This window comes from Melanerpes formicivorus, unplaced genomic scaffold (assembly GCF_026170545.1).
Source record: "Melanerpes formicivorus ecotype bairdi unplaced genomic scaffold, bMelFor1.0.p_v2 SCAF_502, whole genome shotgun sequence".
Classification (NCBI taxonomy): Eukaryota; Metazoa; Chordata; class Aves; order Piciformes; family Picidae; genus Melanerpes; species Melanerpes formicivorus.
In genome coordinates this window covers 52317-80111 of record NW_027142854.1, presented here as the reverse complement: position 1 = coordinate 80111, position 27795 = coordinate 52317, and the positions used below count along the sequence as shown (strand labels likewise).

General features: G+C 63.1%; 1 protein-coding gene across 1 annotated transcript; it reads right to left on the bottom strand.

Annotated features, from left to right (window-relative positions):
• Positions 1 to 7980: 7980 nt before the first annotated feature.
• Positions 7981 to 27522, bottom strand: LOC137460069 (uncharacterized). Its single transcript, XM_068170667.1, has 21 exons — positions 27261 to 27522; positions 26969 to 27029; positions 26149 to 26259; positions 24393 to 24460; positions 24159 to 24229; positions 23714 to 23796; positions 23290 to 23401; positions 22849 to 22989; positions 22443 to 22546; positions 22068 to 22155; positions 21478 to 21777; positions 20986 to 21111; positions 20247 to 20435; positions 19588 to 19752; positions 16982 to 17100; positions 16321 to 16444; positions 15655 to 15772; positions 13385 to 13541; positions 11425 to 11494; positions 8590 to 8733; positions 7981 to 8022 (listed from the first exon to the last, which is right to left on the bottom strand). The coding sequence occupies exons 1-21, from the start codon at positions 27520 to 27522 to the stop codon at positions 7981 to 7983; spliced, it is 2655 nt and encodes an 884-aa protein (XP_068026768.1).
• Positions 27523 to 27795: the final 273 nt, after the last annotated feature.

Here is a 27795-nt window from a genome sequence, read left to right as displayed (position 1 = left end):
CTGCTGGAAGCCAGCTGGGACTGTGGGAAACCTGTGCTGTCTGTCCTGGGAGATGTGCCTCACACAGCCCCACACCACAGCCCCTCTGCTGAGGTGAGGAAGGGCTGAAGGGGATGGGAATTAACATCATGAAATTAGAGACCCTCAGAAGCGTAAGGGCAAGGCCAGCACAGAGCCCAGCTGCCTGCAGCAGGCTCTGAGCCCGAGGCCTCAGCACTAGCAGCAGGAGGAGATGTTCTCAGCTCCCTGCAGGAAGGTCTCTCCTCTGCTGGCAGCCAGGCAGGGGGAAGGCAGCATCCCTGTGCCGCTCGGCAGGGACACTTTTGGCCTCTTCTCTGGAACCTCCCCAAGCCCAACCAAGGTCCCCAGAGCAGGGACACCTTGCAGGGACACTGTGCTGGGCAGCTCCCCACAGAAGGCTTACAGACCTCTGCCTCCTCTCCCTCTGGAGCTGTCGGATCCTGCTCTCCAGCTGAGCTTTCTGCTCTTCCGTGAGGGCATCAAACTCCTCCTCCCCCAGCTCCCAGAGCTCTGCTTCCTCCCTCCTGGCCGCTGCTTCCCGCTGCCGGCCTTCAGCAGGCACCAGAGGAGAGACAGAGCAGAGCTGTGCTGGGGGAGCTGCGAGGAGCCACAGCTCTGGCCCAGCCCTGCCAGGAGCCAGCAGGGAGCTCACAGCCCTGCTCCCAGCTCCAAAGAACCCCCAAACCAGCACCAGTCTGGCACAGAGGCATGGTGCATAGCCGGCTGCTGCTCAGACACTGAGCCCCAGCAGCTTGCACCTGGGCCCAAGCTTCAGTGTTGGAGACTGAGAGAAGTCTCCCAGCCTCAGCTCTGCTGTGTTCTAAGCAACAGTGAGCTGCACCAAGGCAGGAAGTCGAAGGCTTCCTGAAACTACCTCTCACCAGCTCTGCTGGTGAACCAGACACTTGTGGACAGGGCTGAGGGCTCTGGAGAGAAGCCTTGGGAGGCAGGGAGATGAGGATTCTCACCTTCCTGCTCCTCTGCAGCTGCCTGCCTGGCTTGCCAAGAGGCAAAATCCTGGAGCAGGTTGACAAAATAGATGCGAGGTTGGTTTCCAACAGCTTTGAGCAGGCAGAGGAGAGCAGACACTGTGCTGCCTGCAAAGAGGCTCTGCAGGCCATCAAACACCACTCCCTGGGAGCAGTCCCTCAGCTGTGAAGAAAGGCCAAGAGAAAATCAGCTGTGCCATGCTGCAGCTCTGGGCCACTCAGTGACAAAGGTCACCAAGCAGCTGTCCCAAGCTCTGAGCTGTCCCCACGGCCCTGCCAGCTGCTGGCATCTGCAGCTTCCCCCAAGGAGCCCAGGACCCCTCCAACAGCAGGACTCCTCCTGCTCTCCCAGTTGTGCCTCTCCAGCAGGAAGGTGTCCTTTGCCCCCTGGCCACGCACCTGCAGCCTTTCAGAGAGGATGGCCACCAGCAGCTCTTCGGGCAGCACGCAGCTCACCGGGCCCAGCTCTGCCACCGTGCTGCCGCTGGGGCTCAGCCAGGGCTGCGCAGGAGGGGCAGAGATGAGAGGAGAGCCGGAGGAGCCCTGCAGTGTTGAACAGCACCACACTGAACATCACCACAACATAAACCCCCTTGGCACCCCCTGGGCAATCCCAGCTGCTGGCCTTGGAGCTGAGCTCTCTCCCTAGCAAGGGACTGAAAGGAAAGCGCAGGCCAGCGGCTCCGGGGGACAACCCTGCAGAGCACAGCCCTGGAGCAGCAGCCCCCAGCGCTGGCACCAGCACACAGCACAGGAAGGACAAGCAGCTGACCAGGCCTCCTGGACTAGCCTGATCTTCAGCTGCCCAGGGCAGGGGGGTGTCCCCATCCCCGAGGGACTGAAAAGCCAGAAAGATGTGGTGCTGAGGGACAGGGTGTAGTGGTGACCTGGCAGTGCTGGGTCAGCAGCTGGATTTGATCATCTTGGAGTCCTATCCCGACCAAAACAGCTCAAAGGTCACAGAGAGTTCCCTGGCATCAGCCAGGGCAGGCCATGCCTCACCTGGGAGCCTGAGGACTCCGTCGGAAGCTGTCTCTCAGCAGAAGCCTGCCCCTTGCCGGCCGCAGCTCTGGGCTGGCCTCGGGAGCTGAGGGGCTGCTGCCTGCCGTTGTCCACAGAGCTCTGGGGCCTGGCCTTGGTGCTGCGCCGCCGCCAGAGGGCAGCAGCTGCCCTCACACCTGCGGAGGGCCCAGAAGGCTCAGGGGGCTGCTGGGAGGAGCACACCAGCACCTTCCACCCCAGTGGGCACCCTGGCAGGGACACTGCACTCGCTGTTCTCCAGAAGCAGCTCCTTCCCTGCTCTCCTCTTCCTGTGGCAGGACAGACCAACCTGGCACTGCAGTTACAAGCCAGAGAGGTTTGGATGCCTTGCCCCACCTCCACTGTCCATCTCCACGGGAGACAACCCTGCCAGGGACCCAGACCCTTCTTCCTTCCACCAGCTTTCAACCCAGGCAGGTTCAAAGCTGAGCAATGCCAAGGTAGCCCAAGCAGAGCCAAGCTATGGCCTCAGCCAGCAGAGCCTGGGCTACCCACTGCCCCATAAAGGCTCCGCCAAGAGCTTGGACTCAGGTGGAAAACAACTCAGTGTGCAGGAGCTGCAGGAGCTGACAGCACCCCCAGGGAAACCGCGGGAGAAAAGAGCTCAGCTACAGCATGGCTCTCATCTCAGACTCCTCTGGGAGCTCCTGCCCTTCCTCTTGGGCTTGTGAAGCCACAAAGTCAGTCACCTCATGCCTAAGGAGCCACTTCAGAGGGCTGTGCCTGCTGAAAGCAGGCAGAAGTTCTGCCTGATGGCCATGAGGGACAGGGTGGAGATTGCACGCAGGCAAGGGAAAAGCTCTGAGAAAGATGCTGGGGGCTTCCCCACCCCTAGCAAAGGAAGCTGTGCAGAGAAGGGCAGGGCAGGGCAGGCAGAGTGCCCTTGCATGAGCCCTTCGGCTGGAGCCTGAGTCCCCAGGACTGCTCTCTGCAAGGGCTCTGCCCTGCTCTGTGCTGCACCCCTGCTCCTCAAGAGCCCCCGGGGCTGTGCCACTGCTCTGGAGCCAGCAGAAGCAGGAAGCCCCGGGGGCCGCAGCAGCGCTGCTCCGGGCCCAGCCTGGCTCCTTACGGCCATCCTGTGCCTGCTGGAGGCTCTGCTGGCTGCCGGCGGCGCTGCACAGCTCCCGGGCTCGCCGCCCTGCCGCGCTGCTCCCGGCCGCCACGGCCTCGCTCACCACAGCGCCCAGGGACAGGCAGGCGGCGCCATAGTGCTTGGCCAGGGCGGCCGCTGCCGACGTCTTGCCTGCAGAGAGAGGGAGGCTGCTTGGCCCTTGGCCTTCCTGGCCACCTGGGCACACTGCTGGCTCGTGTTCAGGCAGCTGTCAGTCAGCACCCTCAGGTCCCTCTCTGCCTGGCTGCTCTCAGCCACTCTGAGCCCAGCCTGGAGCTCTGCCTGGGGCTGCCGTGGCCAAAGTGCAGCACCCGGCAGTGGGTGCCTATCCTCCTGCTGCATGCTGAGCTTCAGCCCTGCCCAGCTTCCTCCCCCAGAGGAGCAGCTCAGCCCCAGCTCTGCAGGGTGGCTCCTGGGACACAGCCCACAGGGACTTGCAGAGCCTGGGGAAGCCACCAGTGCTGCTCTGACAGCCTTGGGGGTAGGCCCTGGGGGAAAGCCCAGGGGAGCATCCTGAGGAGCAGCCAGGCAGTGCTCACCTTGGCTGTTCCTGGGCAGGTGCAGGCAGAGCCTGGGAAAGCTTCCCTCTCCTTTCAGGCAGACTTCTTGCGGCTCCAGGTGACCCACTTGGAGCTGGAAAGCCTTGCAGAAGGCCCCAGGCGCTTCTGGCAGCTAAGAGACTTTCAGCACCTGCTGCTGGCCGGCTCCAAGGCTACCCTGCAGGGAGGGAATGCACCAAAGAGGCTTTGATGGAGGGGGTGATGCTCAGCCAGGTTCTCCTCTGGAAGACAGCAGACAGCAGCACCTTCTAGCTGTCTGGTTTCCAAGAGCTTGTCTCCTGCCCCAGGCTGCCAGGTCCCCTCCAGAGTGCCAGCGTGGGGAGAGCTGGAAAGGACCTCTGGAGGTCATCACTCCAACTGCCCTGCTAAAGCAGGGCACCCCCAGCAGCTTGCCCAAGAGCAGCATGGCCAGGGGGAGCTGGAATCCCTCCAGAGCAGGAGGAGGCCTTCCCTCAGCACAGCCTGGCCTTTGCTCAGCACCAGCACAGCTCTGCTGCTCCCAGGCTTTGCCTTCAGCCAGCAGGAGCCAGGCCTGACCAAGCAAAGCTCCAGCAGCAGTGCTGGGCAAGGCAAGGGAAGTGCCCCTGCCCTCTGCAGGGCCAGCAGCTCCTCTCACAGCACCTCAGTGGTGTCCACTAGGCTCCTCAGCTCAAAAGGGACAGGGACCTGCTGGAAAGAGTCCAAGGGAGACTACACACATGCTGAGGGCCTGCAGCATCTTTGTGAGGCTCAGAGGCTGAGACTCCTGGGGCTGTTGAGCCTGGAGAAGAGCAGCCCCAGAGAGGGCCTCTGCTCAAAGCTCAGCAAGAGCTAAAGGGCTTGTGGGGGACAAGAGGATGGGGCTGGACTCTTGTCAGTGGTGCCCACTGACAGGACAAGAGGCAAGGGGCATCAGCTGGAACCCAGGGAGTTCCATCTGGCCAGGAGGAGAAAATTCTCTGCTGTGAGGGTGCTGGAGGCCTGGAGCAGGCTGCCCAGAGAAGTTGTGGAGTCTCCTATGGAGAGATTCCAACCCCCCCTGGGCACGCTGCTGGGGGTGCCCTGCTGGAAGGAGGAGGTTGGGCTGGATGACCCCAGAGGCCCCTTGCAAACCACCCCCCCTCCTGGGATCCTGGGAGTGCAGGTGGGTGTCCAGGGCTCTGAGCCCCACCTGGGACTCCCACCAAACCTCCTGCCTGTGCAGTTCAACTCAAGGTGCAGGAGCCTGCCCTGGCTCATGCTGAGCTCCAGAGAAAGGCCACAAGGAGGAGCAGAGGGCTGGAGCTGCTCTGCTATGAGGACAGAGTGAGAGAGTTGGGCTTGTGCAGGCTGGAGAGGAGAAGGCTCCCAGGAGACCTTCTGGTGGCCTTCAGGTCTCTGCAGGCAGCTCCAAGAAAGCTGGGGAGGGACTTTTGAGGGTGTCAGGGAGGGACAGGACTGGGGGGGTGGAGCAAAACTAGACAGGGGGAGATTCAGGTTGGGTGTTAGGAAGAAGTTGTTCCCCATGAAGGTGGTGAGAGCCTGGCCCAGGCTGCCCAGGGAGGTGGTGGAAGCCTCCTGCCTGGAGGTGTTTGCAGCCAGGCTGGAGGTGGCTGTGAGCAACCTGCTGTGGTGTGAGGTGTCCCTGCCCATGGCAGGGGGTTGGGACTGGCTGAGCCTTGAGCTCCCTCCCAAGCCTGACAATCCTGTGAGCTGCAAACACATCTCTGGCCACACAGCAGCAGAGCCTAGGACAAGATCTAGAACAGAAAGTGTCACTGGGGCTTCCAGAAGTGTCTCTGGCTTCCAGAAGAGCTGTCCCAGGCCAGAGCAAAAGGAAGCAGATCCAGAGGCACCTGGCTCTGGGTGACAGGACACATCTGCAGCCTTCCTCAGCTGCCCACTGCACACAGGGCTGCACTTGCAGGTCCCTGCTCCCCTTCAGGCTGCAGGGAGGAGCTGAGGAGTGGGCCAGGACCTGCCCCCTGAGCCCCCACTCCAGCACAGGACACAGCCAGAGCCAGCCCAGCCCCACTGCCAGCACCATCCACGCTGCCACAGCAGCACCAAGCAGAGCTGTGCCTTCAGAAGCTGGCAGGAAGAGGGCATGAGCCTGGCACCTCTTGCAGGAGGCAGGCAGGAGGAAAGATGGAAGCCATTTGGCTTCCTTTGCCCATGGCACCAAGGGCCTGAGAGAGGAATGCTGCTCCAGCCCAGAGACATCCACCCAAGGCTCAGGAGCTGAGGTCACAGAATCCTGGAAGGCTTTGGCTGGGAAGGGACCTTTCAAGGTCACAGAATCACAGGGCTTGGAAGGGACCTCTGGAGATCATCAGAGCAGGGTCACCTAGAGCAGCTTGCACAGGAGTGCAGCCAGGAGGCTTTGGAATGGCTCCAGAGGAGACTCCACAGCCTCTCTGGGCAGCCTGCCCCAGTGCCCCACTGCCCTCAACACACAGAAGTTCCTCCTGCTGTCAGATGGAACTTGGCTGTTGCAGTGTGTGCCCATTGCCCCTTGTCCTCTCCCTGGGCACCACTGACAAAGCCTTGGCCAGAGCCCCCTGGGTCCCCTTGAAGGCTTCAGAAGCACTGAGGGGATCTGCCCTCTGTCTTGTCTTCCCCAGGCTACAAAGCCCCAAGCCCCTCAGCCTTTCTTCACCAGACAGATGTTCCAGTCCCCTCAGAGCCCTTGGCTGGACCCTCTCAAGCAGCTCCCTCAGGTCCTGACCAGCTCCTGCCCCCTGGGGACCACCACTCACTACAGAAGCTCCAGCCAGCCTCTGTGCCAGCAGCTCCTTCAGGCCTGCAGTGAGCAGGGACAGCTGCAGCTAGGGCAGGCTGCTGGGATGCTGCAAACTCCTCTCTGCACTGCTCCAGCCCTGCTCAGCCCTGGCCCCCTCACTGCCCCCCCCAGCTGCTGCAGAGGAGCAGAGCTGGAGGGCTGAAGGAGCAGGGAAGGGCTGCTCCAGCTCCTGGCACAGGAGCTTCATGGCCAGGCAAGAGCCAGGCAGTCTCCTGGGCAGCCCTGGCAGGGGCAGGCAGGGCAGTTCCTGTCTGCTCCCACAGGAGGTGACCCAGGACAAGAGCAAATGCTCTCAGGCTGTGCCAGGGGAGGGGGAGGTTGGGCATCAGGCACAATTTCTTCCCCACAAGGGCTGTGAAGGCCTGGCCCAGGCTGCCCAGGGCAGCAGGCAGTCCCCAGCCCCGGAGGGACTGAAAAGCTGTGGAGATGTGGTGCCAAGGGCCAGGGTTTGGGGCTGGCCTGGCAGTGCTGAGCTCCCAGCTGGCCTTGAGGATCTGAAAGGGCTCTTCCAAGCCAAAGGATCCTGTGATTGCATCCCCTCAGCAGAGACAGCTCCCAGCCCTGCCTGCTGCTGGGACAGTTCCCTCCTGCTCTTCTCTTTCTCCCCGGTTTTCCCCTCCAAGCCCAGCCAGGGCAGGCTGGCACAGGGCCAGGGTCAGGCCCTTGTGCTGCCCCCATCCTCACCGTGCTGGGCACCACCAGGGGCACAGCGGGCAGGGGGCTGCGGGCAGTGCCCGTGCCAGGGCTCAGCACCACGAAGGGGAAGGGCAGCTTCCCACAGCTCTGCAGGGGCAGCTCCACCTCTGTGACCACGTCCCACAGCTGCAGAGAGGAGAGAGGAGTGGGCAGTTAGAGACAGGCCTGGCACTGGGCATCTCCTGCAGCTGGCACTGGGGAAGGAGCCAAGGGAGGCAGTGCAGCAGAGCAGCAGAGCAGAGCTGGACACTTGGCTCCCAGCTTCACCTGGGCACCCCCAGCCCCAAGGGACCTCTTGGCCCTGCACAGGAGCTGAGCTTTGGGGCCCTCCCAGCAGGAGCACACCACCACACTGCTCCCTCTTCACACTCCAGCAGCAGCAAGGCCCAGGGCTGCTCACCTGAGCATCTGCAGGCAGGGGCTGCTGCTCCACATCACAGAGAGAGAAGGGCTGCCCTAAGGCCAGGACCATGCTGAGGGGCAGGGGGCAGATGTTCTTCAGAGACAGAGGCTGGGCCAGAGGAGTTAGGACATCCCCTGCTTGCTGCAGGCACAGGAGAGAAGCATCACTCACCCCCAAGTGCCCAGGGCCCTCCTTCCCCACCCGCTGCCTTTCCAAACCCTTCAGCCCCCAGAGCTCCCAACAGCTCCTCTGGACTCTTTGGATAGGTTTCTGCCCTTCTGGAAGGGCTTTCTCCAAGCACAGCAGATGCTGCTGCTGGCTGCAAACCACAGCATTGCCCAGGGGGAACAGCCTCAGGAATGTGCAGGGAACAGGCCCCTGAGAGGAGGCAGCTGCTGCTAAGAGATCCAGCCCATCTGATTGCAGTGGCCTGTCCTCTCCTGGGGACAGCAGCACAAGAGGAGTTCCAGTCACCTACACTCATGCCTCTAGGAGCCTCCTAAGGCCAGGGGTGCTGGGCAGAGGAGACAAGCAAGCAGGATGCAGCAGAGAGCCTGCAGGAGCCTAAGGCTGGCTTTGAGTATGCACAGCCAGCCAGCAACCTCCAGGCTCCTGCTGCCCCTGCTACAGTGCCAAGATGCTCAGGGGCCTGGAGCAGCTCTGGGAGGAGCTGAGAGCCCTGGGGCTCTTGATCCTGGAGAAGAGCAGCCCCAGAGGGGATCTGCTCAATGCTCAGCAAGAGCTAAAGGGTGGGGGACAAGAGCTTGGGGCCACTCTCCTCAGTGGTGCCACACCAACAAGAGCAAAGCAGTGCTGCTGAGGCTGTTGCCAGCCCCAGGGCAGCAAAGAATGAGCTCAGTGCTAACAGCAAAAGCTTGGTCCTGCTGCAGTCAACAGCCAAAGCCCTGGGGACTCAGAGCAGCTCTCTCCCCTCCTCCTTTGAAGCCAAGCACAGCCACAGCTTCCAGCCAGCAGATCCAGGGCCAGGATGCCAGCCAGACACTCACCTTCTCCACCTGGAAAGTGATTGCTGTGGAGGACATCTGCAGGGCAGGAGCAAGGAATTGGCAGCTGAGCTCCACCTGCAGGATCTGGGTGCTCCTGGCCTCGCTGCCCACCGCGGCCTGGCACAGCAGCTGCTCCCTCACCGCCTGCAGGAGAAGCCACAGGGCACATGGGGGCTGCCAGCAGGGTGGCCAGAGGACAGCCTGCCTCTGCCAGCCACCAGCCACGGCCCTGCCACTGCCCCCCTCACTGCTGGTTTCCCCTTGCCCTCCACAGCTTGTGCTGCATCCCCTTTCTCCTGCACTCCAGTGGCCATCAGGCTGCAGCCAACAGCCACAAACAGCTCTGGGGAGGCTTGTGCTGCCAGGGACAATCCCTGCCCCAAAGGGTTCTTCCTTTGATGTGCCCCAGTGCTGAGCACAGTGCTACAGAAAGCTGGAGGAGCTGATGGAATGAAGATGGAGATGGAACTGGGCAGAAAAACAGGAGACAGAAAGGCCAAGGGCAGTCAGCTCTGCCTTGGAAGCTCAGTGGAAATGATTCCTGAGGAGGAACAACCCCTGCCCCAGCACAGCTGAGGCCTTGGCCTGCTGGGAGCTTGCAGCTCTGCAGACAGGGACCTGGGAGCGCTGCTGGAGAGCAAGTTGCCCACGAGCCAGCAAGCTGCCCTTGTGTCCAAGAAGGCCAAGAGGATTCCTGAAGGAGACTGTGGCCAGCAGGCTCTCCTCCCCCTCCATCCTGCCCTGCTGAGGCCACAGCTGGCTCCAGTTTGGGGCTGCCCAGTTCAAAGTAGTCAGGGAACTACTGAAGAGAGCCCAGTGAAGACTACAAAGATGCTGAGGAGCCTGGAGCACCTCTCTGAGGAGGAAAGGCTGAGACCTGGAGCTGCTGAGCCTGGAGCATCACAGAATCACACAGAAGCACAGAAGGCTCTGAGCTGGAAGGGACCTCCACAGGTCTTCTAGTCCAACCCCCTCAAAAAGAAGAGCAGCCCCAGAGCAGATCTTCTGCATGCTCAGCAAGAGCTAAAGGGTGAGGGGCAAGAGGATGGAGCCTGTGACAGGACAAGGGGCACAAAGTGGAACCCAGGAAGCTCCATCTGAGCAGGAAGAGAAAATTCTTCTCAGCGAGGGTGCTGAGGCCTGGAGCAGCCTGCCCAGAGAGGTTGTGGAGTCTCCTTCTCTGCAGAGACTCCAAACACCCCCTGGACACTGGCAACCTGGCCAACCTGCTGTGGGTGCCCCTGCTGTAGCAGGGGGATTGGGCTGGATGATCCCCAGAGGTCCCTTCCAACCTCCCCCATGCTGGGATTCTGTGACCCACAGGAACCCCCCCCAGGCAGATGCCTTCAGGTCAAGGAGGGATCACTCCCCACTAGGATGCCTCCTGCCCTCCTTCCCAGAGCTGCTTTGGAAAGAGACCTCCCCAGGACAGAGCTGCCTTGCATGTCCCAGCAAAGTCCTCTCTCAAGCTGGATGGGCTCACAGCCAAGCCTTGCTCTGGACAGCTCCTGGGATCACTTCTCCACTGCTCACTCTTTCCTCTGCTACAGCACCACAACCCAACTCCTCCCAGAGCTCTTGGCTCTGACTGCAGGGCCAGGCAGGCACAGCTGGCTGCACAGAGCCCCTGCCAGCTTTCCAGGGAGACATTCTCACCACTGCACTCAACAGCTTGGTGCCTTTTGCTCCTCCTCAGCAAAACCTTTGGGCTCAGAACTGCATGGGGACAGCCCCAATACAGCCACCCAGGTGAGCAACGAAGTCTTCTTCAAGCCACTCTTGAGGCAAGCCTTTAGAACACCCTTCAAACCATGAACATCAGCAGGAGCTTCCTCTAGAGCTGTTCCACAGAGAATCATCTCATGGCTTGCCTTGGCTTGGCAGGGACCATTCAAGGTCATCCAGTCCAAGCCCTCTCCACTTCAACCTCTGTGCTGCTGGAGCTCAGCAGTGCACATCAGGGTGCAGCTCCTCTGCAGAGCTGCATTCCCCTGGCAGAAGGCTCCAGGCAGGAGGAGGCCCAGCGACCCATCCAAGGGTGCTGGCAAGACCTGGCTGCCCTTGGCACAGCAGGGCTGGCTGGGAGCCTGGGGCAAGTGTCACTGTTCCCAGGAAAGCAAGTTAAGCTGCCAGTTGCAGTGGTGCCATGGGGATGAACATCCCTGATCAGCAGAGCTGGCACTGGGCTCCTTCCTCTCCTCCAGCACTTGGTGCCAGACAAGGCCTCTGCCCATCTTTGTCTGCAGAGGAGAAATGCTGCAGCTCCAGCCACTGCCTGCCCTGCTGGCTTCCCCCAGACACAGGAAACCTGCCCTCCTGCCTTCCTTTCTGCCTCTGCTCCCAGGCTGTGAGTCACTTCTTCTCTCTGCCCTTCCCTCCTGCCTCAGCACCTGGCACCTTGGCACCTGCCACAGCAGCAGCTGCCTTCAGCCCCTGCTTTGGTAGCAGCAAGTGCTGCAGGATGGAACACAGAGCAGCCCCAGCCACTGATGGTGGCCAGCAAGGAAAGCAGAGGACTCTGGCAGGGGGAACCTGTGGCCTTCAGACACTCTCTTGCTCACATTCTCAGGCCAGTGCCAGGGGGCTGCAGGACAAGTCCCAGGGGAGGTGATCTGATGGGGAAGGCTCAGCCCTTGTGAGGGACCTCACCTGGGGAGTGCTGGAGAAGCCTTCCAGCATCACCTCCATCGTTTGGCCTGGCCTCAGCTCCATCCTCTTGGGCCGAAGCTGGAACACAGGGCAGGCAGCAGGGGGGCCCTGGGAGGAAGCTTTGCCCTTGGTGCTGCTGAGGGAAGGCAGCCAACGGCGCTGGCCAGGCAGGGAGCAACCTCCCACGGTCCAGCGGAGCCGCTGGGTGCGGCGGCCTCGGTTGGTGACCCTGGAGCTGTAACAGCAGGGAGCCAGGCTGCAAGAGGAGCAGAGATGGAAAAGATCAGGAGAGCTGCTACTGCCCAGCACTCACCCAGCTGCTGCTGCTGCTGTCTGACCACACAGCTGGCAATGGAACCACCTCTGAACTGCTGACCTAGCTCAAACCTTCAGCGGGAGCCAGCCCTTGCCTACCCCTGAGCTTCTCCCCACCCAGCAGCAGCTCTGGTTGTGCCCAGCCAGGGAAAGCTTCCTGAAGCACATCCTCTCAGCTGCTGTGGGCAGAGCAGCACCAGCCCCTGCTGCTTCACACTCAGCAGAGTTCTAGCAAAGGGCTGCCTGAGGGTCAGACTGGATCAGACCCTGAGCTGGCCTGACCTGGCTGCAAGCCCCTATGACAAGAGGGATCTGGAGGTGCTGGAAGGTGTCCAGGGAAGGGCCAGGAGGATGAGCAGAGGGCTGGAGCACCTCTCCTGTGAGGACAGACTGAAGGAGTTGGGGCTGTTCAGTCTGGGGAAGAGAAGGCTCCCAGGTGACCTCATTGTGGCCTTCCAGTATCTGCAGGGGGCTACAGGAAGGCTGGGGAGGGACTGCTCAGGATCTCAGGCAGTGATAGGACTAGGGGGAATGGAATGAAGCTGGAGGTGGGGAGATTCAGGCTGGAGGTGAGGAGGAAGTTCTTCCCCATGAGAGTGGTGAAGCCCTGGAATGGGTTGTGCAGGGAGGTGGTTGGGGCCCTGTCCCTGGAGGTGTTTAAGGCCAGGCTGGATGAGGCTCTGGGCAGCCTGATCTAGTGTGGGGTGTCCCTGCCCATGGCAGGGGGGTTGGAACTGGATGATCCTTGTGGTCCCTTCCAACCCTGACTGATACTATGATACTGTGATACTAAGCAGATGGAGGAAGAGCTCCAGGCCACTGCAGCTTCCCCTGGGCAGCTGCTGCCTCAGTTGGCTTCCTCTGCAGATGCCAGCAGGGAGCTGCAGGGTGTGGACTCCTCAGGGCCTGCCCGTGGCAGGAGGGTTGGAACCAGATGATCCCTTCCAAACCAAACCATTCTAGGATCCTATCTGGTGGTCAGGGCACCACTGGCTTCGCTGGTGGGGGGCCCTGGCATCCCTTTCATGCCTCCATCCTTTAGGAAGCATCCAGCCCTCATCAGCCTCTGCTGACCAGAGCAGCTGGGCTTGTGTTTGAGACAGAGCACTGAGCCTAAGAACATGGATCACCAGGAGTGTGGCTGAGAGGAGCAGGGCAGCCAGCCCAGCTCTGGCTGCTGAGGAAGCAGAGCCACAGCCAGAGATGAACAACCAGAGCCAGACAGAAACCCAAGGGAATGTCCCATGGGGATGGAAAGAAAGCCCAAGTGCAGCTGGGCAGACATGGCCACCCTTTGCTCCAGGAAACCCCTCCAGGGATGGGGACTCCAGCACTGCCCTGGGCAGCCTGGGCCAGGCCTTGTCCCTTAGGGGAAGAATTTGTTCCTCATGTCCAACCTAAAGCTCCCCTGGAGCAACCTGAGGCCATCTTCTCTCCTCCTATCCCTTGTTCCTTGGGAGAAGAGCCCAACCCCCACCTGGCTCCAGCCTCCTTCCAGGCTCTTGTAGACAGCACTGAGGTCTCCCCTCAGCCTCCTCTTCACCCCCAGCTCCCTCAGCTGCTCCTCCCCAGCCCTGTTCTCCAGAGCCTTCCCCAGCTTTCTTGCCCTTCCCTGGACACGCTCCAGCCCCTCACTGCCCTTCCTGGAGCGAGGAGCCCAAACCTGAGCCCAGGGCTCCGACTGTATCCTCAGCGGTGCCCAGCACAGGGCACAAGCCCTGCCCTGCTCCTGCTGGGCTTCAGCCTGAAGAAGCCCTGGGGCTGCCCTGGAAGAGCCAGGAGCTTCTCCTGGCTGAGCCCCCGGCAGCAGCAGGAGCTGAGGGACACCTACCTGAAGCGAGTGCCCAGGCTGAGCTGCGCAGCCAAGGGCCTGTCGAGGACGATGCTGCTGCCGACGCCGAGCGCCCGCACAGGGATGCCGGAGCCACGGCTGTGCTCCCCCAGCAGCTGCACCTCGGCCTGCAACTGCCCCGTGTCGTCCAGCTGGGCTGTGACAGACACAGACACCTGGCCCTCGGGGGGGATCGCTCCTCGGCTGGGCTCAACCCTCCAGCACCAGCCTCTGCCAGCCTGCAAGGCAAGGCAGAGCCCAGCTGAGGCCAGGAGCCACAGCCCTCGGTCTCTTGTGGGCTGGAGGAGCGAGGATGTGAGGGCAGCAAACCAGAAGGGCTTCCTTTGCCTGCAGCTGAGCTGGGGGGGCTGCAAGCAGCACCTCTGCAGGAGCTGACACCCCCCTGTGCCACCCTCCTCTCACAGACTCCCCTCATTAGCCACCACCTCACCAGCCCCAGAGACACTCGGCCTCAAGAGAAGGTTGTTTCCTCCTCCAGCCTCCTTGCAGGGAGTGCTCCCTGGCCAGCAGGACATGCACTGGCATGCAGATCTGCAGCTCCCAAGGCTCCAGCGTGGGGGCAGTGGGACATGCTCCACATTTCAGGGCTGTGCTTGGGACAAGAGGCCCTGCTCAGCCCAAACCCTGCAGCATCCCTGGAGAGGTTTTGCCCTTTGGAACAGGAGGCAGCAATGTGCTGGCAGGCTGGGCACGAGCCAAGCACATTGCATTGGGCAGGAGCCAGGGGGAGGGCAGCTGGAGTTTCCAGCCTGGCAGCACTGAGCTCTCACAGGACAGCTGCTAGAAATCTCCCTCTCTGAGTTTCCAACTAGCCCTCTTGGCCTCTCACTACAAGTCCTAGTCAACAGTCTGTCCCCAGCGTTCTTAGAGGCCTCTTTAAGCACTGACAAGCTGCAAGAAGTTGACTTTCCTCCAGCAAATCCCAGGGAGAAGATCAGAGAGTCACAGAATGCTTTGGCTTGGAAGGGACCTTCAACTAGTTCCAAGCCCCTGACCTGGGCAGGGACAGCTTCAACTAAAGCAGCTTGCTCAAAGCCCTGTCCTCAGTTCAAAGCTGAAGGACCTGGCATTGCTTAGCCTGGAGACAAGGAGGCTGAGGGGAGACCTTCTGGCTCTCTACAGCTCCCTGAAAGGAGGCTGGAGCCAGGTGGGGTTCAGTCTCTCCTCCCAGGTACAAGTGATAGGACAAGAGGCAATGCCTCCAGTTGCACCAGGGCAGGTTGAGGGTGGCCATGAGGAACAATTCCTTCCCTTGAGGGCTGCCAAGGCCTGGCCCAGGCTGCCCTAGGCAGGGGTGGAGTCCCCATCCCTGGAGGGATTTCAAAGCCTTGGAGCTGTGGTGCTGAGGGCCACGGTTCAGCGCTGAGCTGGCAGTGCTGGGCTGAGGCTTGGCCTGGAGGATCTGAAAGGTCTTTTCCACCCCAAGGCATTCTGTGATCCCAGAGCTCCAAAGCCATGACTCCCACAGCCAGAGACCTTCCACAAAGGAAAGGGAGAGCTTGCAAACAGGATCCAGGCTCACTGCTGCTCAAACATCTCCTCAAGCTCTGGGCTCCTGAGGGCTGCCCCAGCTGAACCTGCCCCCACAGCCAGGCTCCTCTGGCCACCTTCTGATGGAAGATCTTGCTTGCTCTCTCAGGCAGCTATGGGCTGGGCCAGAGCTTCAACTCCCTGCTCCTGCAGTCCCAGCCCCTGGGCCCTGCTGGGGCTCTCACAGCCATCCTGCTGCCAAGGACTGGCAGCCTGGGGCTGATCAGACCATCAGGGACCCCACAAGACCCTGCTCTGCCAGTCCTTTGGGCCTCTGTGCCCTCAGGATGGCAAAGCCCTGCCCAGGCAGCCTGCAGCCCTGCTTGAACCTCCTGCAGGCTGCTCTGGAGGGCCACCAGTGCTGGAGGCTCTGAGGCTGCACTCTGGGGCTGCAGAGCCCTCGGGCTGTGCTCCAAGGCCAGGCCACACTCACCCCAGGAGCCGTCCCCGAAGCGCAGGCAAGGGACATGGAAGCGCAGAGGGGGTGCAGAGACACAGCCCCTGGGGGGACACAGCAGAGGAGGCCTTGGCTTGGCTGCAGAGCACTGCAGAGCCTGCAGCTTGCACTGCTGCTGGCAGGCTGCAAAGCTGCTCTCACAGCACAGGGGGCTGCACTCAGCCTCTCACCTGACAGCCAAGGGCCCAGGCTCAGGGGATCCTTCCACACTGCACCTCAACTCCTCTCTCAAGTGCCCCAGGACAGGGGGACAGAAGCAGACCTGCAGGAGTTGGAACTCCTCTGGCCAAAGGAGGCCCTGGCAGGGGCAGGAGCTGAAACAGGAGCCCAGAGCTGCAGCTGCAGGAGGCATGGATGGATCCTGTCTTGTGCAGGATCACCTGCAAGACATCCCATGGCAAGCCCTGAGGAACCTTCTTTCCTTCCAGGAGGCTGATTTGTGTCCTGCCCAAGCACCTCCCTGCAGGGTTACACCCCCCTTGATGGGGGCTGAAAAGAGCCCAGCCCCAGCTGCTCTGGCTGGGCAGAGAGAGACTTGGCTTTCCCCCTCCCAGGAGGAGGGGGCCCCTGGCTCCAAGGGGCTCTATGCCACTGCCCCTCCCTGCCCAGCAAGCCTTGCTAGGCAGGGCAGAGCTCTGCTCCTGCTCTCTCTTTCCCCTGCACAGCCACTGCTGCACAGAAGGCTCCCCAGGGCTGCTGCATCCCCCCCCTGCTGCTCCCTGCTGCATCCACACCTCCTGAAGAGCTGCAGCCACTGGCACCAAGGGAGTCCAGTGCCAGCTGGGGCTGCCTTTGGATGCTTCGCCACCTGCCCTTCACCCTATCCCTTTGGAACCTGCCCTGGGACTGAGATCTACACAAAGAGAGTGGAACAAGGACCTTTTCTTCTGCCCAACAGATTCCAGACCATTTGCTGTCCTGATCTTACCTCTCCTTTCTCCTGCCTGATTTGCTTGACCTTCCCAGCCAAGGCAGAGGGGGAGGGAATCTCCATCAGCTTCCATTTGGGCTTTTGGCCTGCAGGTCCAGCCCAGAGCAGCACAAGCTGACAGCTGGCAAAGGCAGAGGATGCTGCCTGCTGCTGCTTGGCAGAAGCCAAAGGGGAGTTCAGCCTTTGGGGGTTTGATGCCAAGCAGCCAGGACTTCATAGAATGGATCCTGGAATGGCTTGGTTGGAAGGGACCTTCCAGCTCATCCAGTTCCAACCCCCACCAGAGGCAGAGACCCCTCCCACCAGCCCAGGCTGCTCCAGGCCTCATCCAGCCTGGCCCTCAGCACCTGCAGGGAGGGGGCAGCCACAGCCTCCCTGGGCAGCCTGTGCCAGGCTCTCCCTCCTCTCACTCTAAAGACTCTTCCTAAGCTCCAGGCTCAAGCTGCCCTCCCCAAGCTTCACCCCATTCCCTCTCCTCCTCTCCCCCAGCCCTTGGCCAAAGTCCCTCCCCAGCTCTCCTGGAGCTCCCACAGCTCCTGGCAGGCTGCTCTGAGCTCTCCCTGGAGCCTTCTCTTCCCCAGCCTGAACAGCCCCAGCTCCCACAGCCTGTCTCCACAGTGGGACTTCCCCCCAAGCCCTGCCAGCCCCTGCTGCTCACCTCAGAGCTGTTGCTGGAGCCAACCAACAGCTGCCCAGGGTCCAGCTGCTCAAGGCTGAAGCAGAGCCAGGGCCCTCGGCCTTCCCCTTGGATGTGCAGAGGCAGCCTGGCCTCACAGCCTGGGGGGAGAGTTCCATTGGATGACTCCTTGAGGCCTTGAGGTGGGAAGGGAGCTTCCAAGGGCAGCCAGCCCAAGCAGCAGCACTCAGCAGAACAGCTGCAGGCAGAGCAGGGAGCTCTGAGCCCCAAGCAACCTGACCTGAAGTGGTGCCAGCAGTGGGGCACCTACCCCTCCCTGGGCAACTGGGGCCAGGCTCTCACCACCCTCAGTGTCAAACATGCTGGAGGTCTGAGGAGGTCAGCCAAGGGGCTTGGAGGAATCAAGGAGCAACAGGAACTGACTGCCCACTTAAACATCCTGGGGCTCTTCTTCAAGCTCACAGGGACCCAGGCTCTGGGACAGTTTCTGCCCTGGGGGCACAGGGGGTCCCACCCCGGCAGAAGAGCCAAGGGCAGCCTCTGCTCATCTCACTTGTCAGCTGGAGCAGCACTTGGATCCTTTCTACAAGCTCCAGCCAGCTCCAGTGCTCACTGCAGGGCTGCAGCACCACAGCAGCACCCAGAGAGCACAGCAGGCTCCCAGGAGCCAAGGGCAGCCCCAGGCACAAAGCAAAGCTCTGCTGCAGGCAGAGACAACACAGCCCCAGGGCACTGTCAGCAAGGCTCTGCCTCAGCATCAGCTCTGCTGAGCCAAGCCTGTGGGCTGCATTTGGAGGTCACCTTGGCTCCCCACTTCCTCCTCAAGGGCCTGCTGAGGCTGACACTTCTCCTGGGGCCTGCTCTTGGCTTCTCCTGCCCCAGGAGGAGTTTGACACCTCTCCAAGGAGGCAGTGAGCGCTTCCTGCCCAAGCCCAAGAGCCTGAAGAGCCAGCAGAAGCAGAGAACCTTTCTGGCTGGAAGAGCTCTTTCAGCTCCAGTCCAACCATGCTCCCATTGCTAGGGCACCCCCAAACCATGGCCCTCAGCACCACACCAACCCCCCAGGGATGGGGACTCCACCACTGCCCTGGGCAGCCTGCACCAGGCCTTGACAACCCTCAAGGGCAAGAGATCCCAGCCTAGAAAGCAGCCAGGGCCAAGCAAAGCCTGGCCTGAAGAGCAGAGCAGGATGCTGAGCTCCTCACCTCTGAGTGCTGAGGCTGTAGGGAGCCTCCTTGGCTCTCTTCCTGCCCTTGGCTCCTGCAGCTCCTCCCAGACTCTGCTCTCTGGGCAATCTCCGCCGGCTCTGGCCACTGGCCTGCCCCCTGCCCCCTCAGCCTGCTCAGGGCTATCTGAGGCAGCTCTCTAACTTGAGGAGTTGCTGAAGGAGGAGACTAACTTCTAAGCCTTCTTCTGAGGCTCTGTGAGCAGCACCACTCAGCCCTTTGCCTCTGCTGCCTGCTGCTCTGCCTCTGCATGTCTCGGCTTCTGCTTTGGCTTCCTTCTCCCTGCAGCTCCTCCTTTTCTTCCCCTCCTTCTCTTCGCCCTCTGCCTTATCCTCAAGATGTCTTTTCAGCCTTGCTTGCTGCTTGCTGACTCCAGACACCTTTGTGCTTTCCCTTGCCTGGGGGGCAGCACGCTGGGGAGGACTTGGGCAGGGTTGCTTCTCCTCAGCTTGCACAGCAGGCTGAGCAGGGCCTTTAGCTGCCAGATGAGCTGTGGCAGCCCTGTGCTGCTCAGCAGGGGCTGGAGCTGGAGCTGCAGGAGATGATCCTTGCTGAACACCCAGAGAGGCAGCCTGCAAGACAGACAAATCCACCACTGGGCTGCCTGGCACAGCTCTGACTCTGAGCTGCTCAGATCCTCTCTGCAAACCAAAGCCACCACCAGAAGTGTCTTGAAAGCTGTGAGGCTCAGCCCCTGCCCTGCTAAGGAGCCCTGCACTGCTCATCACCAGCACTGCAGCCATGGAGCCCCCTTACAAAAGATCCAATCCAAGCCCAGTGCAGAATCAGGGCTCCAGAGCAGCACTGCAAGCTGTGGCCCTTCACACAGGGCCTCACTGCAGCCTTCCTGCTTCTCCCCAGCCCTCCTGCTCAAGGCCACTCAGCTGCCCAGCCCCTGAGACACTTTCCCTCCTTTGGCCCTTCTGAGGTGCTTGGCTTTGCCTCCAGCTGCCAGCACAGCAAACTTTCAATGGCAAAGGCAAAGCCCTGCAGCTTAGCTGCCATCTTCAGAGGCTGGCCTCCAACCAGCCTGGCCTGAGGAGCAATGGATGTGATTGCCAGCAGCCAGGCCTCCTTGTCCTGCCACAGAGCAGAGCTTTGAGGAAGCCTGGCTTGCTGTGAGCCACAAGAAGGGCTGGAAGAGGAGGATCACAGGCAGGGATCATTGGGGAGGGAAACTCAGGACCTTTTTTTGCCTCCCTTTTGAGTGCAAGTCTTAGTTTTGAGGTCACCACGTCCTGCCCAAGCCCCCCAGATGAACTGGCACTGCTCCACTCCTCACAGAGCTCTGCTTCCCAGGCAGCAGCACCAGCTGAGGGCTGGCAGCTCCCAGCACAGCCAAGAACTGTCCCCAGGAGCCTGAGCCCCCCCCAGCAAAGTGTCCCCACCTGTCCTGCTCACCTGTGCTTGGGCCTGCTCCAGCTCTGAGAGCTTCTGCCGCAGCTCCAGCAGCTCCTTTTCCTTCTCAAGCACTTGCTGCCTCAGCAGCTGCTCCTGGCTCAAAGGCTGTGCTGGAGGAGCAGAGGCAGCAGCCCTGGCACAGGCAGGGGCAGTGCATTCCTCTGCCTAGAAACAGAACAGAACCTGTGACACTGCACATCCTGAGGGAGCCAGGGAGCCCTGGAGCTGCTTTGCTTAGAACAAGGTCACCCAGCCCCAGCCTCAACCTAACACCCCCACGGCCCCCATGCTCAGCTCACTCCAGCTCCCTTCCCTGCTGCCACCCTCCAGCACTGGAGCTCACTCTCTGCAGCTGTTAGGAGCTGCACTCTTCAGGCACAATGGAACCAAACTCATTTGAAACCTTTGCCCCCACTCCAATTTGCTGCTGTGACAGGGGGACGTCGCCTAACAGCAGTTCCTCCATGGCCACCCTCCAGAGCACAGGTTTGACATAGGCAAAGCAAGCCCCCCCAGTGCTCTGCATTCAGGAGTGCCTCTGCCCTGCCTCCACAGCCCAGGCCCTGCACTCCTGAGGCACTGCACTCTCACCCAGCAGCCTACAGACAAGGATGGCTGCTCTGGGACCCTCTGTCCGTACAGCAGGCACACACACTGACCGAGGGAGCTGCAGGCTGAGGGCTCACAGGGCTGCCAGCAGCACTCCCAGCTGCAGGCAGAGGTGTCACTGGCCAAGCAGGATCTAGTGACTTGACTCTGACATCCAGGGCATGCAGCTTCTCCAGGGGGAAAACCCTGTCCCACGTCGAGCGCAAGAGGAATAAACTCTTGCGAGTCTCTGTGTCCCCCTGCAGCAACAAAACCACCCCAGGGCTCCCTCAGCTCCTGCCACACACAGCCTGCAGCTTTGCTGCCAGAAGGAAGGCTGCATGGCTGTCCTGTTGCTCTCAGCACTTGGCATCTCAACACACTGGCCTGGTGTGCAGCAGCTCTCAGCAGTGCAGCTCACACTCCCATGCCAAGGGAGTCAGGCAACAGCCTCTGAGGCGAGCAATGAGCCCAGGGGCTTGTGCTCAGCTCTCCAGCCCCTGCAGGACTTTGCTCCACCAGATGCCAGAGCAGGGCTAGCACTTCCAATTCAGCCAGTTCTGCTTCAGCTCAGCTGCACCCTCAGACCCCTCTGGGAGACACAGATCCAAGCTCCTTGGAGGCTCAGGGCCCACTTGATTGCTTCAAACCACCAGCAGGGACCATGGCCCTCAGTGCAGAGCCAGGACAGAGATGCAGAAAAGCCAAGCACTTGGTGTGCTTCACCACCCAAGCAAAGCCACCCCTGGGCACAGGGCTCACTGCCCAGCCACAGCTTTGGCCTACAGAACTCTTCTGAGGTGCAGAGACCTTCTCAAAGACAGAGAGAAAGGTTTCCACCAGGTTTGGGGCAAAAGCCTGCAGGTATGCTCCTCCCACGTTCTTGATGATGGAGTCCAGCAGGTAGAGAGCAGGGAGCTTCTGTGCTGGAGGAGCCTGGAATCATGAGAAGAGAGGGAGGAGTTGAGACAACCAAAGCACCTCTGAAGCATTGCAAACCCAGGGATTGCCAGGCTCAGACACCTCAGAGCCAGCACTTCAGCAGGGTTGGAACACTGAGGTTTGCTCTTGCAGGCCAAACCAGCCCCTGGGACAGGCTTGCAGACAGCTTTTAACCCCCAGGCTTCTGGGCAGGCTGGAAAGCAGCCCTCGGCCCCCTGCTGCCCTGCTCTGCCCCTCTCCTGCCTCACAGCAGGACATCTCCCCAGGCCCTCCTCGCCCTCCAGGCCCCCCCAGCCCGCTGGCTCCAGCTGCTCCCCCCAGCAGCACAGCTAGGAGCAGCAGGCAGGGGAACTTCCAAACCTTGGCCGCTTGTGCCTCCACCAGGGCGGCAATGCTGCTGGCAAAGGCCACCTTCTGCTGGGCCAGGACGGTCAGCTTGCTGATGTAGGACTTGCTGCTGCGTGTCAGGCCCTGCAGCTGTGCCCAATAATCCTGGCACACAGCTGACACCTCTCTCCTGGCTGCTGGGCACTCAGCAGGCAGCTCTGGCAGGCTGGTTCCGCTCAGCAGCTCCGACCCCATCCCAAAGGCGCTGTGGGCTACAGGGCCTCCCACCTCCTCCAGCCCAGGCAGCTGCTTCCCTGGCAGCAGCTCTGCTCTCTAGACAGGGAGAGCAGTTCAGTGACAGGTCCAGGAGCCAAGGACACGCAGACCCTGCCCTCCCCAGCCCTCCCCAGCCCCACACATGCCTTGGCTCTGCAGGATGCCTCCTGCAAACCCTCCTGCCCTGCGCCTGCCTCCCTGCCAGGCTGCAGCCCCCCTGCCCTGGCAGAGCAGAGAGAGGGGCAGCAGCTCCCAGCACCCAGGAGCACTGGCCAAGAGCAGCCTCCAGGGCTCCCCTGGCCCACCCCTGCTGAAGACAGGAGCCCCCTGCCCGCAGCTTTCCTGACCTCCTCTGGGACGCTGCCAGTGCGGCCGGGCAGGCTGGAGGCAGCCTTGGCAATGGGCCCCTGCCAGCTCTTCCTGAGGCTGGGGATCCTGGGGAAGGCAGAGAAGGGCTGGCATGAGCTGCCAGGGGCTGAGCCTCTCTCAGAGATGCAGAGGAGAAAGAGGAGCCAAAGCTCTGAGGGCATGAGGTGCTCTTGAGGGAGAGTGAAACCGTGACAAGGGGCTGGGCCCCTCCCTGCCACCCTCCTCCCAGCCAGGGCATGCACAGGGCATTGGGGTACCCGGGCCAAGCTCCTGCCCACAGCCAGCCCTGTGCCAGCCCTGTGCCAAGTGCTGGGAGCAGGGGGCAGAGGGGCCAGCAGGCAGCAGACACTCACCTCTGGTAGAACAGCAGGTAGGCCTGCTGCTGCTGCAGGACCTCTTGGGGGGCTGCGGAGCCGACCCGCTCGTCGTCCGCTCGATACCACTGCCCATCGCTGGCCTGCAGCAGCAGAAGAGAGAGCAGGGCTGGGCTGTGCCCAGGCACCTTCCTGGCAGCAGGAGCAGCAGGAGCAGCGCCCGTGGGCACAGCTCCTCTCCCCACGAGGCAGAGGAGGCCCAGGGCAGGCCAGGGGGCTCTGCCAGAGCTGAACCTTCCCCCCTCCTGCGGCACAGCACAGCCTGTACCCCGCAGCCAGTGCTCCCCACCACGCACATCTGCTGAGCACCCTCCTTGCTGGGCCTACAGGGACCCCCCAGCACCCCCCAGCCCTGAGGGGGTGGCACCACAGCTCCTGGGCTCACCTTCACGTAGCAGTAGTAGTGCCCTGCGTGGCAGCTGTGCCCAGAGTGCAGCAGCACCGCATAGAGGCTGTACAGGACGGGGTCCCTGCGCCGCACAGACATGTAGGGGCGGAGGTTCAGCAGCATGGGGTACCGCACCTCCTGCAGAGACAGGAGGGCTCAGCAGCCGGCACAGGCCATGGCTTCTGTGCTGGGGCAAGAGCAGCACAGCTCTCCCAGCAGGGCCACCTCTCCAGAGAAGGGCACTCAGCCTCCTGGTGCAGAGGGGGTGCTGAGGAAGGCGGCAGGAGGAGCCGAACTCCGCCTGCAGCGCACAGCGGGGGAAGGGCTGCAGGAGCGCGGCACAGCTCCCGCTGGCCACAGCAGCACCTCCCGGCCTGCTCTGGGCAGCAGCACCTGGGGCCAGGAGAGAGCCTCAGCCCCGGGCTGCCAAGCGCTCACCTTGGTGATCTTCCCTGCGGCGTAGGGGGCAAAGCGCTTCAGTGCCACCGTGAGGACGTTGGGGGCTCGGTGGATGCTGAAGCGTTTGCTGGCCGACACCTCCTGCTGGCACCTGCACAGGCAGAGCTCCAGCTCTTCAAGCTGCTGCGCCAGCCAGCTGCCTGCCAGCCCTGGCCGGGCAGCAAAGCCCTTGGCACTGACCCTGCTGACAGCAGCCGCTGCTCCAGGGCCCCTGCTCACGGCCACGGCTGCCGGCCCAGCTCCTCCTCACCACAGGAGGCAGCCTTCGCGGCAGGCTTCCACGGCCACGGCCCTCAGGGCTGAGCCGCGGAGCAGGCAGTCGAGCCCTCCCGCAGCCAGCAGGGGGCACACCTGCTTGCCCCCAGCACAGCGCCCCCCGGCCGCCCGCAGCCCCCAGCCTCACCTGCCACACTTGTAGGCGTTCTCCCCGCACAGCAGCTCTGCCTGCACAAACTGCCCCAGCGCCTGCACCACGCTCCTGGCCTCCTGCAAGGACAGAGCAGAGCTCAGGCCACCAGTGGCTGTCCACGCCACGGCCCCGAGAGAGCACACCCAGCGTGGGCACAGGGCCACAGGCTGCAGCAAACCCCTCAGCCCCACCAGCTGGCAGCGCCCAGCACCACGAGGGGCAGCTGCAGGGGCCCCAGCACCACGCAGCCTCACGCCCAGGCACCGGGCACTGCCCTGCCAGACACAGCAGGCAGCTCAACAAGGCAGCGGCTTCCCTCTTGCCTGGGCTGTGCCTTGGCACCGGCAGGCTCAGGAGCCCTGAGGGCAGCGATGCTGCAGCTGCAGGAACAGCCCCAGGAGAGCAGAGCTCCTCCCCAGCCCCCACCCTGCCGCCCTACCCCGATCTCCAGCGCCAGGTCCAGGCAAGGCTCGTAGCTGTCCGAGGTGCTCTTGCACTCCAAGCACGTCACTGCCAGAGAAAGAGCACTGAGCGCAGCCTGCCATGGCCCTGCACCCACCCCAGCAGCTGCAGCTGGGCATCTTCTGCACACGCTCAGCAGTGCTCCCAAATGATTCCTCCTGCCGGGCAGCCCTGAGAGGCCCAGGCCCAGGAGCTGGCAGCCAACACTCACCACGGGACCGCAGGGAGCCGCCGAAGATCTGCTGAACCAGCGTCGGGGCCTGGCTCTGGCCATCCAACCTAGGCACAGGAGCAGCAGGGCTCACACCGCCCCTCCCCCACGGCCACGCCCGAGGGCCCCCCCCGTGTCCTCAGCACAGCTCCCCCCGCTGTGCTCTGCCCAGCACACAGGCTGCAGAGCTCCAGAGGCAGAGGGAAGTCGCAGCCTCTGCCAGGCTGCTCTCCCAGGGCCACAGCTCCAGGGCTGGCACCAGGCTCCCAGGGGCACCTTCCTCCAGAAGGAGCAGAAGCTGCCGGCCGCGGCTCAGAGCTGTGCGCTGCAGACTGAGGCAGCGCAGGGCCCAGAGGAAAGCTGCTCACCCACAGCCACAGAGCTGCACCTGAGCCAGCTGCACCCCGGGTTCCCGGGCTGCTGGCACAGGATCCAGACCCACAGCAGCCTCAGGAGCGGGGGAGAGGGCCACAGCTAGGCTGGGGCAGAGGAGCCGGGAGAAGGGGGACTGTGGCACAGAGGGGCAGAGAGCTGGGCCATCCAGTGTGGCCCCTGCACTCAGTGCCTCCCTCTGGCAGTTCAGCCTGGGGCACAGGGTCAGCCCTCCCACGGGCACGGGGCACTGGTGAGGGCACAGGGCAGGAGGGCCACACATACTGGGCACAGCCGTTCCTGCAGGCCTGCTGCATGGCGTCGATGCTGTAGCGCAGGAACTCGTGGGCATCCTGCTGCTGCCGCAAGCAGAGGTGCTGGGCAATGTCTGCAGGAGGGGCAGCAGCCAGCCTCAGCATCTGCTGCAACAGATGCAGCTCCTCCCTCCCTCCCTGCTCCCCCGCAGCCCAAACCTGCTGTCAGACTCACGGCCACGGGAGGAGCCCCCCGCAGCCCACGGAGCCCCCAGCCCCTGGCAGGCTCCCTGAGTCACCTCAGGAGAGCTGTCTGCCAAGAGCTGCTCCCAGCCCACAGCTGCTGCTCCAGCATCAGTCCCTGCTGCAGGGCAGGGCAGGGCAGGGCAGGGCAGGGCAGGGCAGGGCAGGGCAAGGCAGGGCAGGGCAGGGCAGGGCAAGGCAGGGCAAGGCAGGGCAGGGCAGGGCAGGGCAATGCAGGGCAGGGCAAGGCAGTGCAGGGCAGGGCAGGGCAAGGCAGGGCAGGGCAAGGCAGGGCAAGGCAGGGCAGGGCAGGGCAGGGCAGGGCAGGGCAAGGCAGGGCAGGGCAAGGCAGGGCAGGGCAGGGCAGGGCAGGGCAAGGCAGGGCAGGGCAGAGCAGGGCAGGGCAGGGCAGGGCAGGGGAAGGCAGGGCAGGGCAGGGCAGGGCAGGGCAGGGGAAGGCAGGGCAGGGCAGGGCAGGGCAGGGCAAGGGAAGGCAGGGCAGGGCAGGGCAGGGCAGGGCAGGGCAAGGCAGGGCAGGGCAGGGCAGGGCAGGGCAGGGCAAGGCAGGGCAGGGCAGGGCAGGGCAGGGCAGGGCAGGGCAAGGCAGGGCAGGGCAAGGCAGGGCAAGGCAGGGCAGGGCAGGGCAGGGCAGGGCAGGGCAAGGCAGGGCAGGGCAAGGCAGGGCAGGGCAGGGCAGGGCAGGGCAAGGTAGGGCAGGGCAGGGCAGGGCAGGGCAAGGCAGGGCAGGGCAGGGCAGGGCAGGGCAAGGCAGGGCAGGGCAGGGCAGGGCAGGGCAAGGCAGGGCAGGGCAGGGCAGGGCAGGGCAGGGCAAGGCAGGGCAGGGCAGAGCAGGGCAGGGCAGGGCAGGGCAGGGCAGCCTCCCTTACTCTTGAGGTTCCGGATGAAGGACACCGGCTTTATGGCCTGCCCACTGCTGGCAAACGCCTGCCCCACGTGGTCCTGCATCAGGCACAGCATGCAGAAGCCTTCTTGGCGACCTGGAGCAGCAGAGCAGAGGACAGGACGTCAAGGACAAAGCCAGGAGAGATGGAGGCAGGACAGAGGCTGCAGGGATCTCTCTTCCAACAGAGCTCAGCCACGCTCAGCGGTTCCTAGGAGCTCTGTGCTGCAGCACAGCTCTTGGGCACCCTGGGTACACAGGGGCCAGCAGACCTCACCCTGGCTGATGCCATCCCACTCACAGTACCACTGCAACAGCCCTCCCCCTCCCCCTCTCCCCCCCCCCCCCCCCCGAGGAGAGAGCATCCATGGGGATGGAAACAGCCACAGGCACTCTCCGGAGGAGGGCACAGGTTGGCCCTGAGGGGCAGGTCCCAGCAGAGCCCTACAGACAGGGCTGTGAGCCCTGAGAGCTCCCCCTGCTCCCAGCTCCGAGCCTCCCACAGCAGCTGCTGCCCGCAGGCAGCCTCCTGCCCTGCCCTGGCTGCAGCCAGCAGAGGCAGCACCTCGCCGGTGCCAGGCTGCAGAGCTGGGGAGCACCGCTAGGGCCAGGAGAAGACAGAACAGCTTCTGGTGCAGACAGGGGCAGCAGGGACAGAGAGGGCACAGCCCAACACTCGCAGCCCCTGCCAGGGCCACCTGCAGAGGTGCCGAGCGCAGGACAGGCAGGCAGCTCCCGCTCCCCACGGGCACCCTGGCACTGCCAGCCTGGCACCGCCAGCCGCCCGGCCCAGGCTCCCCACTCACAGCTGCGGCCGTGCTCCTCGGAGAGCAGGTAGTTGGCGAGCGGCGCCGTGTGGCTCAGGCACTGCAGCGTGGCGTTGAGGAAGCAGCTGCGCCCCAGGTTGTGCAGCCCAGCGCCGACCCCGCAGAGCCGCTCCCACCGCAGGGACAGGCGCCCCACGGGGAAGGGCAGCTGCTGGGGCACGGGGACCCCGTCCCCTCCTGCTGCTGGGGCTTGCTCACCGCCTGCAGGGAGAGGGGCGCTGAGCCACAGGGCTGAGGAGCACCAGCAGCCCCCTCGGCCCTCTCTACCTACCCTGCTTGCTGGTCAGCTCCTCCTTGGGGCTGCCGCCGTGGCTGCCAGCCTCGACCCAGGGCTCCAGCTGCTTCCCCCAGGGCTGATCCCCCTTGCCACGACCGGCACGCTCAGACTCTGCCCCCTGCTGCCACAGCTCCTTGGGCGAGGCAGCCGGCGGCCAGCCCGGAGCCCCTTCCTCACCCAGCCCCAGCCGGCGCCTCTTGGCTGCCGGCGCCAGCCCCTCCTCCAGCTCCTTCAGCCTCCGCATGCTGTGCACCATGGCGCCACGCTCGCTGGCCTCGACTCAGCCGTCCCTGGCCACTGAACTCCTTCCTCCTCCTCCTCCTCCTCCTCCTCCTCCTCCTCTTCCTCCTCCTCCTCCTCCTCCTCGTGTCCCTCGCGCTCGGTGTCCAGGCAACAGGCTGAGGCGGAGCGGCGCTGCTGATTGGCTGCAGTGCCAAGGGGGGGCGGGACTTGTCAGGGCGTGGCCGTCGGGCTCGGCGATGCCCATTGTGTGCTGGCACCGCGGCACAGCCGGGGGGGGCCTGGCCCT

What these genes read in the sequence shown, in the direction of transcription:
- LOC137460069 (XM_068170667.1), bottom strand. Translation starts at nt 27,522, where the DNA reads ATGGTGCACAGCATGCGGAGGCTGAAGGAGCTGGAGGAGGGGCTGGCG. An exon ending in CGAGGAGCACGGCCGCAGCT is followed by an intron (nt 26,260 to 26,968) that starts GTGAGTGGGGAG and finishes CTGCTGCTCCAG; the next exon opens with GTCGCCAAGAAGGCTTCTGC. An exon ending in AACGCCTACAAGTGTGGCAG is followed by an intron (nt 23,402 to 23,713) that starts GTGAGGCTGGGG and finishes CTGCCTGTGCAG; the next exon opens with GTGCCAGCAGGAGGTGTCGG.